Consider the following 18,931-nt stretch of genomic DNA (forward strand, 5'->3'; position numbering starts at 1 on the left):
AGACGATCGGTTTGATTTGTATATCACAAATATTTGATAAATAGGGGAAGTTCTGGTTTGCTGGTCAAACACAGATAATAGATAAGATAGAACAGACCCATCCCTAGGACCAACCAATACAAATATTTGCGAAGTTCCGAGTTGGGAGAGAAATCAGACTTGTAAGTGTTTAATAATTCCATGCATTCATCGTTCAAAGTTCGGAAAGTTTTGCAAGGGGAAAGAGAGTGATAAGACAGGAAGATTTATACATAAGTCCGGAAACAGCGTGAGTCATGAATGTCGATAAAGTTGAGATGTATCATCGCTTCATAACATTAAAAAAGTCAGTGCATGGGTGGGAATGTGCAAGCGTAAGCTCTGTAAATGGTTTCCTGTTGAGCTATCATTTGATCTGCCTATTTAAGGTGCATTGATCGCAACGTCTCACATCCAGCAGGAAACGCTTTCGCGACCTTTGACCTTTCGGCGCTACTTTATTGCATTCGCAGGTCGATAGAAGTTCCAGTTGCACCAATTCCACTTTAAACCCAAAAGTTTTCTCAATACGTCTTTATCAAGATTGATCTTTCAATTATGTTTGAATATTTAAATGAATTTTGACGCGTTAAGTGAACCTTTTATTGTCAATAAGTATACTACCAGCAATATTTTCAAAGTTAACACGCATTTTTTCCTAGCCAAGGTAAGATAAAATGCGATCAACGTCAATCCATTTACGATACTCTGTCTATATTTATTCCACGAAACTAAATATGTCTTACCAGATTAGGTGGACGGTGAATAGAAAAGCCCCAGGTACGACCAAATCGTCCGATCCTACACTCCATCTTCGTCGAAATACTACGAGTCCTGGCATATTACCACGAGTGATAAACCACCATGGAACACCTCACTATTTTTTTTTCATCCCTTCGTCGCCACTTTGCTTCATTTTAATCAAAATTTTGCGGTTTTAAATCGCCGTCGTTTACACATCGTCGATTAGAAAATGTGGACACACAATAATTACACTAGCTTTCAACACCGAAGAATATTAACACGTGTTTCATGCTACTGAATGTCACACAACACTATTAAAAAAATAAACGTCCCGGCACAATTCCGGAGACCAGTGGAACTTGGTTCAAGATGTTTTCTGGTATGAGCCCTTGCTGCGGACTATCCTGCAGTAAAAAAAAAGACTTAGTGGAGTGAGTAGTTATCTAAAAATAAATATATCGTATCCGGCTTACAACATTATTCCACAACAGTGATAAACGCTCATTTGGAAATATGATAAAATAGTACACAGAAGCGGCGACAAAAGAGAACACTTAACTCATAACTCTTCGCTGAAGTGTGCATTCGTAATATTTTTATGTGGAAGTTGATATTTACGTTATTTATTATCAGGTATAATCTAATCGGCTACACTGTCAGAATATCTTTATCTTTTTAATGACAACATTTAAGTTTTATATTTTTTAATCACAAATATATGATAATAAAAACAATGTTTACGGAAAAACGTCACACAACCTAATTTTTGTTTAAACAACATTCATATTAAATTTATACATTTGAGCATTATATTTATTAAGCTTGCTGTTAAAAGAGGTCTTGGTTATCAAGACCAAAAATAGGTTTTCCGTCTGTCTAACGTCTGTGTCGATTTTTATTAGTCAGATAATCTTGGTGCCAAGAGGTTAGGATGATAAGAGTTTTTAAATCAGGAATGACTCAATTCATTTTCCTGAAAATCCGGGAATACAATACTGCTATTATTATCAGTACATATTATGCACCTACTCAAATTGATGTGCATTACAAAATATGCATATGCTCCACGGAAGCGGGAAGTTCTGTCTAAATAACTTCAGCCCAATTTTTTGTCAAAATCTAAGAGGGCTAAGTACAAAAGTATCTTTTATCAAGAAACATGAAATCTCAATTTCGATCTGATCGTGTTAAGCGAAACAGGACTAAGTTACGACATCTTAACTTCTGAACTTTTTAATAGGAACTGGATTGTGTCTCCGGATCGTGACAGTAAAACCAGTGCTAAATAACGTAGAGGAGATGTTTTAATAGCAGTTTCATCCAGACTCAGATTACAACGTATCATTACTCCCTCATTTACTTGTGAAGACATATATGTGTCAATTTCATTAGGCGAACTTCATTTTATAGTCGAAACTCTATACATACCCGATATAAATAGGTATATGGACCATCTTTCATTTCGAGAATTTATAATTTAAATGTAAAAATTAAAATTCTTGTAAAGAAATTGAAAACAATAATTCTATTTATAACTTAAGGAAAGCAAACTATGAAAAGATTAACGAATTTTTTTTAAACAATCGATTGGGATGATATGTTCAGATGTGGAAATGAACACTCTATATGTTCCTCTCCGAGTCTAAGTTCGAAAGAAATCATTAAAAAAAGCCTTACGGCAATTTGACATTCACTTACAAAAACAAAATATCAATTTAGATAGATATTTCAAAAAACGTGAAAAGTTAGCCACTGTGGTCAGATTCATCCTAAATGGTGAAATTTCGAAAAGAAAAACTAAACTTTGAATGCCTTTTTTTTCTTATACGTAGGCATCTTTTCACAAGAAAAATTTAAAACAGACGACTACGTATGTTAAGAAAAAAAGGTATAACATAAGCCCCGCCCACCCACCCGATCTCAATCGTGATGATTTTTTTTAGCCGTCGTAAGTCATGGGGCGGAGCTTAATTGCAAAATCCTTGTTTTTCTACGAGAATTTGTTATGTGAAACTTATTGTTGCGTAATCGTGTTGTTGAAAGCAAACAATATATATTAAGACTATTGAGTAAAAAAGAAAACCAAAAGTAGAAAATTTCATTTCTGAAACACTCGTCTAAAAATTCTCAAAAAATTCAAGATCATAGATTTTGACGTGCTGATTCCAAAAATATAACGTGTTTAGGGTCATGGATATTTTCGAAAATTCCGAAGTGAAATTCGGGTTTTTTGAAATTTTTAAAAGTTGCGATAATTCAGTGGGAGATTCTGGAAAAACGTTTGGAATTATCTAAGAAATGAGGCTGAAAGTGACTTCTGCGGCCCCAAATCTACAAGAAAATATATTTAGTTAAATTTCGAAAATCGTCGAAAATGAGTCGAAATTTGAATAAGGGGTCGTCTTTTCAGAACTAAAATTTAAAACGAATGATTACATTTACACAAAAGAATTTTTTAAATTATTTTTTCTCTCCCTCACAAAGGGTCATGAATGTCAAATTCCACATTACAATAATTAATACGAAAAACAAAATGTACAAAAAATTTAAGAAACCAAAAGAGAATATATACTATACAGAATTTAAGAATTACGATCAATAACAAAAAAATAGAAATTCTAATTATTATAAAAAATTTCTAGAATTTGCAGAGAATAAGAATAATCTAAATAGCAATCATTTCTGGAACTATGTCAATTGGTTTTACCACCTACATGAAATTCCTAATATATCTACATACAACATTTGACAACAACTGGTCTAGTAATTTCGAAGATAATCTGTCTATAATACAAATCCAAACAGCCGGCAGACAGACAGACAGGCAGACGGAAACGGGAAAGCAGGAAAGTAGCCAGTCGCCCGATGGACTCGATTACAATACTTCCTTAACTTCTTCTCGGGAAGTAAAAATGCAACTTTTAATAGGTAATAAGAGAGAGAGAATTGGAGCTTGCAAAAAAGAAACTCAAATAAGTCGAAAACATTATGTGATTATTAAATATGACGACACTTCTTTTGTGGTAAGCTTGTTGACAACAGAACTGAAGATAACAAAGAAAAAAAACAAGATAAAGGAAATGGAAAACAGTGAAATCAACAGGAAGTGGCCATGCTTAGATGACATTTATTATGGTATAGAAAACAGGAAATCACAAACCAAAATTAATCAACCAACCATCTAGACTTATTTAAAGTCCAAGAAGAAAACTTGAGTTTTTTTTTCAGATATTCTACTTTTAGAAGCCATAGTTTTATGTTACACTTTTTAAAAAACGAGTAAGAGCAAAGTTTAATTTAAAACCAGAATTTTTGGAACTATAGATAAGAATTTTGGTGTCAGTATGTGCAAATTGCGGAAAATGAATGATTTTCTTCAACAATAGTTCGTTGGGATATATATTTTTTAATAGATTAAAAAAAGCATGTTTTATTGGTTTATACGATTGTTTATAAATGACATTTGACAGTTGTGTACGTTTTTTAGCTTGTATGTCGTTGAACCGTTGTTTTCACAGCTACCCAGCAACAGTTTCATTCTTGTTTTAGTGTTTTAAGAAAAAAGAGGATTCAAGATATACTCAATAAGCTAGCTACACTTTCAATATCAAAAAAGCTTAATTCAGTTTTTTACCGAATTTAACTGACTGGAGACTGAAAAATTTGCGGAGTTACAACACTGAAAAATGCTTTTCAAATAAATGGAATCAATCTTTTTAACAAGCGAATGGCGTAACCTTCATAAACAAGTGTAGTCTAGTGAATCCTTCTATTTTTTTACTGTTAAGGATAATCTTCAAAAAAATTATAGTGATAAGATGGGATGCATAGAAAACCGACTGAAACAACGACTAATACACTTGAGAATTCTTTAAAAGCTCATAGTTTATAAGCTAGGTTTTAGGTGAAACACTATGATTATTGTATTAAATATACAGGGTCATCATAACATATTGTAGTCAAGGAAGGCCATGACTTTGTTGACAGTGTGTGCCGCCTTTCACAGTTTTGTGGAAACGATTACACTAATTCGAACTTTAAGTGTCTCAAAAAACAGTTTTTATCGAAACTTCAGATCATTGTGGAATAATCTCAGGTAATGAACACAGAGAAATGACTATGCTCAGTGTTACAAATAACTTTTTTAGGTTAGGATGGGTTATTCTTTGGAGCAGAACCCGTTCATCATCATGTCCTATTACCGCGATGGGGTGTTAAATGAGGATGAGGACTGGGTGTACTCTGTGGATGCGTGTAAAGACGAGTATCTGGTGAAATATTCTGTTGTCATCGAGGAAGAATCTTTGAAGACGCACATACGGCGAATTGTGGCCAGGTTTAACGACACTGGTGCGTCTCTAAGGGAAAACCGACGGGGAGACCTCAAGTTAGTGCAGACATTGTTGAGGATTTAAGGACGAGAATGGAATAAATTCAAAACTCTCTTTACAGTCCGGAGTAACACACAGCACGTGCCAGAAAATCGTAAAAGAGAAGTTACATGTGCATCCATATAAGATTTCGTTGGTTCAGGAGCTGCAATCAGCACATTTTCCTCGTCGCGTCCAGCCGAAGAATTAGAGTCCGGTAATTTTCAGCAAGATGGTGCCCCCCCCCCCCCCATCTCCTGACTTGAGCCCATTTGATTTTTCAATATTTGGATGGATGAAGTACAGCGTTTATAAGAATAGAATCCACACATTGGAAGAATTAATGGATAAAATTACATGTTTTTGTAATGAAAATCTTAATGAAAAGTGTTGCAAGACATTTTTGAAAATAAAAAAAGAAGAGTGGCTTTGTGTTTGCGGGAAAATGGACAACAGTTTCAACATATTTTATAAAATACATACATGTGCATTTTACATTTCATTACATTTGTGCTAAGTAAATGAATGCGATCAATATACAAAATTGGATGTAAAAAGTGCATGTATGTACTGCAATAAAGTTTTTTGTATCTTCAGTAACTTTCATTTTTCTTTCTGTGGTAGATGTATTCCCTTAATTTAAAACTTACTTCAACTTACTGTTTAGTAATAAATGTAACTTTACTATCAGGAGGGTTAAATAGTATATTATTAGCCAAGGTTGCAGAGCCAAGCATTCTAGACCGAGCGCAAATTAGAACCCGAGACGCGCAGCGTCGAGGGTTCTAAGTGCGAGGTCTAGAAGTGGCTTTGCAACCGTGGTTAATATACTATTTTTTGCACTAGTAGAAACCATAAGACAATAAACTGAAGAATAAACGTTCAATTTTTTGACGCAACATGATTTTGTTTTGATTTCTAATCAAATTTAATCTAAATCTTCAACACAAAGAAAACCGTTTATACTTGTCGCTGAGTTAATCATTTTATCTTATACCGTCTACCAACTACCATGCGTATATTCAAGTAATGTTTGTAGCACACATTTATTCATTTTTTAAGAAATAATCACATCAAACATTGGGTACATAACCTCAATTTTTCTTTTTGAACCCGTGGTAGCAAAAGTTGAATTTGCTACCACTAAATGAGTCGACATTTGCATGCGTCCAGGCTGCTAGTGAAAAAAATCTTTATTAAACATCTACACAACTTTTAACTCTATGTTCCTGAAATTTTATTGTTTTTTTTTCATTTTTTTATTATAGAAATTTTGAAAAATTCTGATGTTAAGATGGCTATGTGGGCGTGTTTTGAGTAGAATTTCTTTGACATTCTTGTTACACAGATCTGGCATGTTTCAGGTATCTAGAAACTGCAAAGCTCAAGGTAATGCTTGGGCATGACAATTCTGACCTACTTGTAGAGACGAAGATCAAGGCTTTCAGTTGTGTTTTTTCAAGAGAAAAGCACCGGTTACAAACCACGTCTGCACAATGTTTTGACGATTCCTTACAATTTAAAAACTGAACTTTCGCGGGATCACAACTTTGGCAAAATTATTTAATGCAAAAATTACTCATTGCCATTTTAAAACAGTGGTACTGTTGTTGAATTGTGATAAGACTTGATCTACCATTGTCCATTACATGATTTTTTACAATTTTTACCTTCAGAATACCTACAAAAATGGAATTTTTCAATTAATTACCGAGTTCATTGGTTTCGACAAATTTAACCTCACTTTTTGGATTTCATTATTTGAAAAATTATTGTTTCATTACAAACAGACCAGACGATTTATTCTGTTCAACTCTAATCGACTTTCAACGTGTAATTCATGACAAAGCCCTTAAAAGCTTTTCTGATAATTTACAATTTTTGAAGGTCAAATGTATTGCAATAGCGATAACACTGCAAACTCTAATGCTCTGGCGTATTTTCGTGTCTATTTTTTCACTACAGTATTTTATGATGACCCTGTATATCTCGGTTAGCTTACATTCGCGGACCACCATTGTGTACATGAGTACTATATAGCAAACTTCACCACAATGTGTTAGTTAATGATTTCTAGAAAATAATAAATAAGAAGATAAAATAAAAACTGTAACATTTCTTGAAATTTTAGTGGAAAAATCATACTGTAATTAAATTATTTCGTGACCGCAACTGTAGTCACGTTAGCTAGGAAACACGAATTTAGGTAAACCACTGTATCCTTTTACTTTGAGCGGAAGCAACAAAATGTATTAGAGGTACATGCATTGAATCATTACGCTTATCGTAAAACAAAATGATGGCAAAAATGTCTTTGGAGTAGTTTAAACCTGTTACAGTTTTTGTCTTCAGTTTGCAACAGTTAATGAAGACCAAAAGGTTTTTGCGCCAACAGGACAAGAACATGTGGAATGATAAGAATACTAATCTTGACCAGTGTAATTGCACCTTTTATGTTTTTCTTCATGGCATAGTTAATTAATCACATAGAAAATGATAAACTAAAGTGTATTTTGAGTCTAGTTTTTATGGTGATAAAAGTGCACTGGTCAAGTTTAGCACAAGAGAAATTTTTTTGTGTCCGTAATAATCAGGTCACTGAATACTGAATCTCAGACTTTCAAAAAGAATGACGAACTAGGCTTACGCGAGCAGAAAAAATGAACCCAACCCATGTGTGATAATTTTTGCAATCGTTTATTTGACAGGAGAGGTTGTTTGGTATGCATGATATACAGCTCTTTCCGATGTACGTCCATGTAGTTTGCCAAACATTTTCGGATTCGGTGGCACATTACCAAGTATGATGACTACATATTACTACATTCATTATATTCGCTAAAAAAAGACAGAATGGCTAACAACAGTATTACATAATGTGGCAATAAAGGTGTAACTTCTCCATTGTAAGTGTATACAAATTCAGATAGTTATCCAAAATTACACCTGAAAGTGATAAGATAGAAATACATTTCTGCCGGTACCCTTTGAATTAGTGACAAAATTCTGACACAATAGTCGTAATTATTGTTGCTAGGTACGTAATTATTATTTTTGGTTGAATTGACTTGGCTGACAGGACACTAATCGAATTTATATTTATCTCAAAGCAACCAGCGACAAAAATATTTTTTACCTTTATACCTATACTATTTTTAAACTGGTCAAGGGTCGAGTTCTTAAATTTTCTTTAAAGTTGTATAAGTTAAAGTACTATATTTTGATTAAAATAAAAAGGTAACAAGGCAAACCATTCTTCCATGAAAATGGACAGATCAAAAAATTATGTGACCAAATATAACACTTATTAGAATACCAAACTGCGATTATAATAGTTGCAATTTTCCCTTAGAATATAGTAAAAGACATACACACTTACAGCTTTATGTTTTGTAATTTTACTTCTTGTATTTTATAAAAACGTAGTTTGGTTTATTGCTGTTTTACATTTAATTAGAAAATGTTAGTTCTAAATACCATATTATTTATATTATTTGTAGTAATAGTTATTTATGATGTACCTAAATGTTAAAAGTGAGATTTTATTTTGTGCGTGTGGAAGTTTGGAGAACGAACAAAATAAAATCACTTTTAATATATCATACACTATTTTTTATACAAACACTGTAAAAAGCAACAAAAACGCACAATTATTATTAATTTTTACAAATGAAATGAACAACATGGGGGCAGATGTGAACAAATTCACAGAAACTCTCGCTTTGTTGTTACAACTTTACCGTTTAACTTTATTTTTTTTATTATTTTTATTTTATTCATTAACTTTGGACAATATTGAAGATTTTGGAGCACGAACACCAAAGTACCACCGTTATTGGTGAAGTGTACATCAATTTTTATAAACATTGTTACGATTTAAAGTAACAACATCCAGGAAATGTCAACCATCGAGGAGTTTTTATTAAATACGTGTATGAAAATTCCGCTTGGAATCAACACTTTTGGGAGGATGCCTGTCAACAAGCACAATTCCTGAAATTGTTTGATTCTCAAGTTATACTGCACACTGTTTCCGTCGGCATTCGGTTAGTGTGCTGGTAGATGCTAGTCCTAACCTCACCACAATTAAAAAGACATGGGCGATGGAAATATAGAACGATAGTAGAGGGATATACAGGTGTCCTAGTTAAACCTACGCGGCCTCTAATGTCTTGAGAACGGATATAGATATTGAAATTCTGTAAACGCCATTATGTTTAGCTTGAAGGGTGAAGCTTAATTTGGTACATTGTAAATAGGACGCATAGGTCGCGCCAGTTCAAACATTCGATAAAATAACTGCTTTGTTGTTTAGAAAATAAAGCGTGAGTACTTTATTTCACTCAACTTTCGTTTTATTATTTTTATAAATTTTATTTTTTTTGCCGAAAAAAATCTAAGTGTTAATATAAATGTAATCGTAATCTATTGCTCAATTAAAATCCGTTAGAAACACCGACACTTATACGTCGTATTTGAAATGTACTAAATGAAGCTTCCCCTTCAAGCTACATTCAATGGCGTTTACAGAATTTCAATATCTGTATCCATTCTCAAGATATTAGGCCGCAGAGTTTTAACTGGGACACTGAGAGCAAGAATATTGTTTGTCAAATTCTTTCCATATCCGTGGCCTCGACGAATGCATCTATCTACTGTTTCCGCACCTGCTGCTGCCACATACGTAGGAGAGATCGCCAGCAAACCTATCCTTCAAGGTGCTTCAATGTCCAATTGCAGTAATTATACTATAAATATTTAGATAAAACCTTGAAATAAAATATATCCTGGACTGACTTTTATGAACAATTTTACTTCGAACATTGGTGGCAGAAAATGGCACTTTTAACGTTTCATGACAGACGTCAAAACCCTACTTTTAACAGTATTTGTATCAAATTTTAGTAGATTATGATATTAAAATAAAAGTGCAAGATTTTTTGACAAGTAATTGATTGTATTTGTGAGTGTTGAGTTTGTGAAATTTTCATAAAAATGAGTTCAAATGAAGATTTAAATATAGTCTGTCAGATACTATAAGGTTACATGGCCCCACTAAACTTAATAATGGGATGTTATAATTCCTTTTGTGTGGCTGGTTACCCGTTCAATCCAAGTGTCGTAAATCAAGGATTTGTCTCAATATCTTGCCACCTTAATATCTACTGCTGGGTAATCAGCTTAAACATTTATGGTACATTAAACCAACACAAACACAATTTACAACTGTGGGTTTGCCTTATTAACTTCTCCATTGTCATCTTCATAATACCTTAATTTTACAACAGCCATATAACCTTGTAGTATCTGACAGACTATACCTGCAGATATATTGGACTGTGCAAAAAAGTTTCTTTCAATTTGCCTTCACCAAAGTCTCGTAGAATGTATGAATTTGCCTACAGAATTTCATTGATTGGTGCAAAGAAAAAAGTTGTCAATCTTACACAGACGATGTTCTTATGGTACATTTTTCGAATTTGGGTTTTCCTAGTACGGAAATGTTTATTTAACATTTCTCACTCAGTTCTTGTAGTAAATGAATTTTGTATGGATAATAAATATTATTCCCGTTTGAGTATTTTTCGAACTGAGCCTCTACTCATATTGTGGTTTAATGTCAATTGCTGCACTGAAGTTTTTGGGTTTTCAGTTACATCTAACATGATATTAAAAGAGTTCTCGTCATTTGTAACATTTTTTGATCTTCCGATGCGATGGCGATTTCTAACATTACCGGTTTCGTTAAATCTACACAATGTTAAAAAAGTGTGTTACAGTTATGAATCCAGAAAAAAATTCTTCTATTCAAAAATTGACGATTTGACTATTAGTGCTGTTGAAAAAAAATCAAGTTAGCCAGAAAACACAGCTTGAGTATTTTTAAGTATAGCTCAAATTTCAAGAAGATCCAACTAACCGTTCCCAAGATATTCAACTGTTTCGTACTTTTTAGCAAGCCTGTATAATTAATAATTTTGACAAATCTGGCGCGAAATTTCGAATAATTCAAAAACGACAAAAAAAAAATGTCAAATTGACAACATTTTTTTGAATAAATAATCAGCTTATTCCTAGTTTGAATAAGCTAGGGCGACAAGGTGTAGTGGTTTTGGACAATGCACCGAGTGATACAATTTTCTAAAGTGATTGTAGCGAAAGATTACGCTCAGCCAGTATACTTACTCTTCTTTGTTTTCAAATTTTAACCTATTTATCGTTATTGCAGCAAAGATGAATTTCAAAAATGATTTATGTAAAATTGGAAGAAGCAAGTTTTCAAATCACGAACTATAAAAATTCTAATTATTTGCTTTTTTTATTCGTACTGACAGTGTTGGATACGTATAAAACCAATAAACTGTACCTATGATCTTAAACAGAGTAATGAAACATCAAATAAATTAGCAAATGATAAAGATTCGTTAACAGCCAAGTTTATCTTACCATCTTATAAAGGAAATCTAACTTTGGCAACTTTTGTGACATTAAATGATTGAATTCATAACCTCATTTTTAAAGCCGTTTTTAAACTAAAAAAATGCCAAATGCCCAAATAGATTGTGAATAGCGTTATGTAGCCATCTAAGTACACAGATTGACAGCTGCATAAAATGAGTAAATACCTCTGTGTATACTTTAGAGATTATAATAAAGTTCCCTATTATAAAAAAAGGCTTACTTAAATAAAACGACTTACTTTCACAACTCATCAGTCATCAGTTCATCACACTACTATCTATAAAGCTATAAAAAAATGGAACAAATGTTCATAATTACTAATTAGCTTTCACTCATGTGCATCCGGAAAAAACACTGCAACATAATAGATTTTTTTTAAACTTCCCATCACAATCCACTTAATTAAACTTTCAATACCCCCGACACCGGTACTCCATATGTGTTAATTCATGTAATTAATAGTTACCTGCTCCATTCGAATTCCAGTGTCCCTACACAATTAGCAGTCTAAATATCATTCCAAATACATATTCTGTCACAGTTTCACATTTTTCATATTCTAAGTCCTTACACAACAGTTTGCCCACCGTATTTTGTATTACATAAGGATATACAGAGTGTTGATAAAGTTCAACAACATTCATAATTCCGTTAAACTTTTTTCTACGACCATTTAACTAATAAAAATATCTATTAAAATCCGAAAGAAGTTGGGGCTGCCGCTTAAAAAAAATCGTTGATAACGTCACTGTGCTAAATGGCTGGTTACGAAAAATACATTTTTATGTCAGAAAATGTCGCAAATTTGATTAATTAACGGGGTTATGAATTTTATTTGGACCTTATGAACATTCTGTATAATATTTTTTATTTAACAAAAATCTGTATAGTGAGGTATTTAATATTACATTTCTCGATTGAGTCAGTTCAACTAATTATTCAAATATGGAAATTTGATAAAAATAAAACATAAAAATATTATACTGGCAGCAATGCTTGGTATGTCAATTCATAGCTGTCAATTTCAATTTGACAATCAGGTATGCCACTATAACATTTTGAATGCTGCCAACTTAACACAAAAATCCCATACATTGATTGAAATAATTTCTAAACAGTAACCGAACTTTTTTGTCAATTTTACCAGTTGTAACCACAGTTGACTTTCTATCAAATTACAATGTTTTCTGTATTACTTTCAATCGCATGATTATGATTAAACTGATACGTTTTTAGAACAGATTACGTCGAACTCCTGGGAGTCATTTCAATAATTGCACTATAACCTAAGATCCTAATAAATTGATTGCTCTAGGAATTGAACATTTTAATAAGTGTCTATTAATAACTACGCCTTCATTACAACTATTATTTGTTCTGATATGGAAAAGTTGTACGCAGTTTCAAGCCGAGACCCAAAGTAGGATGGTAACCAAGGGTGTAAAGATTTACGAGAAAGGATGTAAAAGTAAACATAATATAACTATACTGATTAATAAAAAAGTACACCGTGTTAAAAACGCCAAAGTAGTGTTAAATAATTTAAATGAAACAAAATAGCTCCCCATTTAATTACATTTTTAAACCACGTTTATTCTGGCACAGTTTTACAATTTCCAAGAACATTTCAACTTCTTGTATTTTTAGGCAAAAACATTCTTAGTCAATCAACTATTAGAAATCGTCACAGACGACAGATGGACAGACGGAAATGGGAGACCTATTTTTTCATATCTAGAGGCCATAAAACTTCGACAAAACAAACTTCCGGGAAGTAAAAATATCAAAGACGAAATAACTTCTACAACAGTAATCAAACTTTTCGGAATTTTAAAGTACACAAGATAAAAAAAGTGACTGACTTTCTATAAAATTACAGGGTCGATTTCTTTCCATATAGTTTCTGTATGGTTTTCATCGCATGATTATAACTAAACGATACGTTTTTAGAATATATTTAGATTGCGTCAGACTCCTGGGAGTCATTTCAGTAATTAGACTGTACCTTAAGGTCCTCTTTATTGCTCTAGTAAATTGATTATTTTAATTAGATTCGACTTACTAATGAATACGCCTGGAATAATAGTTATTGTTATTAGTTGTCATTTAAAAACCCTGGTCTCAATTTAAAGTAGAGAACAAGGATTTGAATATAAAAGTAAACATAACATAATTTTAGTGATTAATGAAAAAAGTTACGTCGTGTCAAAGACGCTGAAACAGTATTAAGTAATTTTTTCAGGGTCAGTATTTCATAACATCACGATTACAACATGTTCTACTAGTGTGATCGAATCTTATACCGTATAATCTCCATAAAGATATTTATTACAAGTTGAGCAAAATAAAAAGTGACAAGCAAACCGGTCTTGTTTTAAGGTGCTAAAAGATGCATATCATTGACACAATAAATTAAATGTTCTATTTGAATAACTGTTTGATACGTTACTTTTTCTACTTCTCGTATATTGTTCTTGAAATTTGGGCTATATTTTCTATTGTTTTTTAATTCAAAAAATACTCAAACGGGAAAAATATCATACATAAAAAATTCATTTAAAGAATTGAATGAGAATGACTTGACTTGGACAAATACTTGACAACTATGAAAACCCAAATTTACCTGCAGAGTCGATCTGGTTCCAGAAAGATGGAGCATCACCTCACTTCGGACGTCAAGTGCGGCATTACTTGAATGAAACTTTTCCTGGAAGGTGGATAAGACGAAGGGGACAAGTTGAGTGGCCAGCTAGGTCACCCGATTTAAACCCACTTGACTTTTTTCTATGAGATTCTGTCAAAAACCGAGTTTATATTACAGACCACAAAGCATGGAAGAACTCCAAGAAAGCATATTAAATTTATTTGAAAACTTTGTACAACGTATTTACTATTGCCAGGAAGTAAATGGAGAGCATTTCGAACATTTGTTGTAAAATTATTGTTTTTTAAATGTTATTTGATCTTTTTTCAGTAATGTAATTTTTTATTTAAATTTTTCAAACAACTTTCATAACAATGGATTCACTGTTGACAATCATTAAATCGGAGTATTGTTATCTATACTTCTATACTTATATTATAAAGCTGAAGTGTTTGTTTAATTGAACGCGCTACTCTCAGAAACTACTGGTTCGAATTCAAAAAATCTTTTTGTGTTGGATAGTCCATTTATCGTATCTACAAATAGGCTATATAACATCACGCTACGATCAATAGGAGCGAAGTAGCAATGAAAAATTCGGAAAAACGGGAAAATTATTCCTCCTTTGACAGCTTCCGTTGCTTACGCTGCTTAAACGGTTAAAGTTACGTAAAAATCATGTATGACGAATTTGTTCCGTATAACCTTTTTTATGGTAATGAAATTTGTTCTAAAATAATAATGCATCTATAGTCTTTACCATTTCTATTGAAACACCACTTGTTGATCGTAAATTTGGCAACCTTCATATTCACACAATTTTCTAACTAAAAGCCGTTGTCAATCAACCGAAAACTGTTAGCAATTGCTAAATTTTAGGCAAAATCAACAGGTGGTCTTTCAATAGAAATGGCAAAAACTATCTATATAAATAAAAATGAATCGCCGAAATGTATGTACGTGCATCACTTCAGAACGACTGCACCAAATTGGATGATTCTTTTTTTTTATGTGTTCCTCATTGTCAGGGCAAGGTTTTTGTGTAAGAAAATTTATAAAAAAATGAACAGCTAAAAAATAAAACATTCTACAAATTTTGTATGGGAATCACCACTTCGAATTAATTTCAATAGTTGGCGTTCCTGACGGACCTATCGTCTAACTGACGTGTCATACAAAACTATTTCTTCCGTGCGATTGTGAAAAGTATATTGCATTTCAAATCGTTCTTTGTTTTTTCGTAAAAAAAAAAGTCGTTTATTTTAAGAAAAGTCTTGGTTAAAGTGAATTTAGTTACACATTGCGAAAGTTTCTTATTAATTTTGATCTGCCATTCTATTTACCTGTATTCGCTTTGTTGGTTTCGACAAAACCTCAAACTTTACCGTTATTCGAGGATTTAATTCGAAGTTTTCAATATTTTAAAAATTCTCAAGACAAAATTTACAGATTTGATTGACTGTGACTGTGTCGTTTTATGAAGTTCATTACAATGCCGAGAAGACGACAAGCTGACATAGCTCCACCAAGTCAATCAAATGTGCGACGAACTACCTCAGGTGCAAACCGCAATCATTTATTTCATGGGTAATTCGGATAAGGAAGTTGATCAGCGTTGTGCTCATAATCAACATAATCAAACATTGAAGCGAGACATTGGGTGCTATGAATAAAACTGAGTAGATACTCATATTCGAAGTACGAAGTACCTACTTCATTATTACTCTTATATACCTGAGGATCTACTTTATTTACTGAGTACCTACTTGGAAACATTTTATCTCCCCGGACACAAATTGAACATCTACGCGTTTTGTGAGCATTTAATCTAATAATGAGCATCGGCGTGGCAAATGACTGAGCTGTCTGTAAAGCAGCTTAGAAAACGAGTAGAATCGTTGTAAGAGTGAATTTTGACTAAACATGGCGACTTTCATGAACGTGGAACGTCGTCAAAAGGCGCATTCACTTTGAAAAATACATTAGGAGCGGGAATATCGAAAACTTTAGTAATTAACTTTTATTTATGCATAATTTGCGCAGTGCGTTCTTTCTAACACTGGCCATAGAGATTCCCATCTCAAGGTGTCTTCCCCATACTAACTTATATGTATTTTGGTGACTCGATTTTTGTCCTGATGGTTGAACACTGTCACTGTTTTCCTTTTTTGTTGTATCGAGATGCTACTTGAGCATCAACTGTTACCTACTGAAGTATTAGCATCATCTAGAAAAACTAGAAATATTTTGATTTGATATTATTCGAGTAGATACTTCGTATTTCGAGTTTGAGCATCTACTGAGTTTGATTTATATCAACCATTGTCAAAAAATTGATCGAACGTTGTTTCGACAGAACTTCCTTCGCACCAAAAGTATAATGAAACATATTCAGCATTTTCGAGTTGAGTCTTTTCTTCACACAATTTTGTGATGACCTAATCAACATTTACGATCAACACGTATACCACCTTGGATTGGTGCAGTGTAATACTAAAAATAACTGTATTGTATTATCTGCGAAAATCGAGTGAGCCGTTCCGTCAATTTTTTGGGGGGAATAAATAAATATTCTAAACAATTTACCATGCTTACAATAACTTTAAAACGTCTGCAAGATCTCCAACTTTTGAGTTATTCAATAAAATAAATTGACTGATCCATACATTTTTTTGAGTCACTGTAAAAGCAAATAAAAAAAATAAGAATGCAATGATAAATTACGAAAATATACTGATAATATTTTGCACATTTTAGGTAGGATTTATTCGGCAAAATCTTGAGATGACGTGATCAAGTTTTTGGACTTAATAAACAGATATATTTTGATTAAAAACCTACCATGTCAAACAGTAACTTCAAAACGTCTGCAATAATTCAAAATTCAGTTTTGCAATTCTTGATTCAATCAATAAAATAAATTGACTCAGTGATTAATTTTTTTGAAACACCCCCTATAAGCAAAACTAAAAAATATGAATGGAATGATAAATCACAAGTATAGTCTCATCCTATTTTAGACATTTTAGATAGGATTCATTTGTCAAAATTTTGGGTTGACGTCATCAATTTTTTGGAGGAGATAAGTAAATATATTTTGAATAAAAATTTATTATGCTTATCATGTGTTTAAAACATTTGCAAGATTTCAAAGCATTCGGTTTTGCAGATTCAAAATTAAATTGTAGGTGAAACGAAGTTCACGGGGTCAGCTAGTTTCTAGAATATATTCTTTGTAAATTATTTGGAAACATTATTACAATGATTGGTCACTTGTATAGTTTTTGAATAAGTGTCCTACGCTAGGACTATGACAGGTGATTGTATTGTCAAGGCTAGCTATGATTTTCTGATTTTAGTATTTTGATTTTAACAATTTAACAATTTATTTTATCATATTTGGAAAAAATAAAATAAGCCATTTCTGAATTAAGAAAAAAAATGCACTATTTAAAAAAAAATCAACAAACCGTTCTCGCGATATTAAACTGCTCCCTTCAACCCTGTATAATGTAGAAACGTTAAATAAAAGCGTAAAGAACAGTTGTATTCCAACGTTGTGGACAAAATACTTCTACTAATACTAATAATGATAAAAATATTGTCATTTTTGCTAAGTAAAATATTCTTGACTTGATCGATATGACTGTATATGAATTTATATTTATAGTAAACCAAATGCCTAAAAAATATTTGCCACTATACTTATAGCTACATAACTATACATATACCGGTACATATCTGCACACAACTGACAGCTGCAGCTGCAGGTGGAACCATAGAAACCGTAATAGAGATATTTCAAAAAAGGCATTATATAAACGAGATGACTTTCACAACTTTTCATATCTACTGTCCATTAGACCATAAAAAATGGAACAAATGTTCATAATGAGTTTTCACTGATGTGCACACACAAAAAAAAAACAATGCTACAACATAGTTATGCAAATTTTCCCATTGCACCCCACTCAATTAAACTTTCAACCCCCATTACATCAAACTTGACAACGTGTTAATTCATCTAATTAATAGTTACCTGCTCCATTCGAACATTCACACTGACCGGTGTCCCTACACTAGCAGTCTAAAAATCGTTCCACATACTCTGGCACAATTTTACATTTTCCACGAACATTTCAACCCCTTATATTTTTGTGCGAGAACATTTTTAGCGAATCAAGTTACCATTTTGGCCACCGTTATTGCACCACAACGTATCGCCGCCTACTAAGAAGAAAGACGTTCGTGCCAGCGAGGCGACGGCCAGTGGAATGCCTGAATCATCAGCGTGGCAGTATCGTGCCAGACAAGGATGGAAGGTTTGCTGGTGAACCGACAGCAAGAATGGATAAGGTCGAACCGTCCGTGGAAAACAAGGAGGGAAACGGTCTTTGTTGGCGTCGGTATTTTCACAGGGTGGATGTCGCCGACGCAGGCGCCACGGCCGCCCCCGATGTGACTGCTTGGCCCAGATATACACCACTGAACTGGAGAAATCTATAGAACGATGATATGTCTTTATATTTAGGTATTTCTCTTTGGACGAGTTTATTTCGGCATGAACTAGGAACCACATATTCCCGATAACTCGGATAAAGCGCAGGTGAAAATTTTAAAAATGGTTCACAGAATTTGACTATACTGGAAAATGTGTTCCAATTTTATACAACATGCAGTAATTTAATTGGTT

At 32.9% G+C, this 18,931-nt stretch overlaps 1 protein-coding gene across 5 annotated transcripts in view; it reads right to left on the reverse strand.

Moving 5' to 3' along the window:
- Positions 1-18,516, reverse strand: part of LOC135137820 (diacylglycerol lipase-alpha-like) — a 28,775-nt gene extending 10,259 nt beyond the window's left edge. Inside the window, exons 1-3 of one of the 5 annotated variants that reach the window (XM_064067570.1) lie at positions 18,278-18,516; positions 14,218-14,388; positions 765-1,166 (exon numbers count right to left, since the gene is read on the reverse strand). In XM_064067570.1, the coding sequence (XP_063923640.1) occupies positions 765-859 (95 nt within the window). In that variant the 5' untranslated portion in view covers positions 860-1,166; positions 14,218-14,388; positions 18,278-18,516. Of the gene's footprint in view, positions 1-764; positions 1,167-1,235; positions 1,328-12,060; positions 12,075-14,217; positions 14,389-18,277 lie in introns of those variants that run through there. The other 4 variants (XM_064067569.1, XM_064067573.1, XM_064067572.1 and 1 more) reach the window with 4 other exon arrangements.
- Between the last annotated feature and the right edge of the window lie 415 nt (positions 18,517-18,931).

This window comes from Zophobas morio, unplaced genomic scaffold, assembly GCF_036711695.1.
Source record: "Zophobas morio isolate AGI-343-1 ecotype UQ-CSIRO unplaced genomic scaffold, CSIRO_AGI_Zmor_V1 ptg000030l, whole genome shotgun sequence".
Classification (NCBI taxonomy): domain Eukaryota; kingdom Metazoa; phylum Arthropoda; class Insecta; order Coleoptera; family Tenebrionidae; genus Zophobas; species Zophobas morio.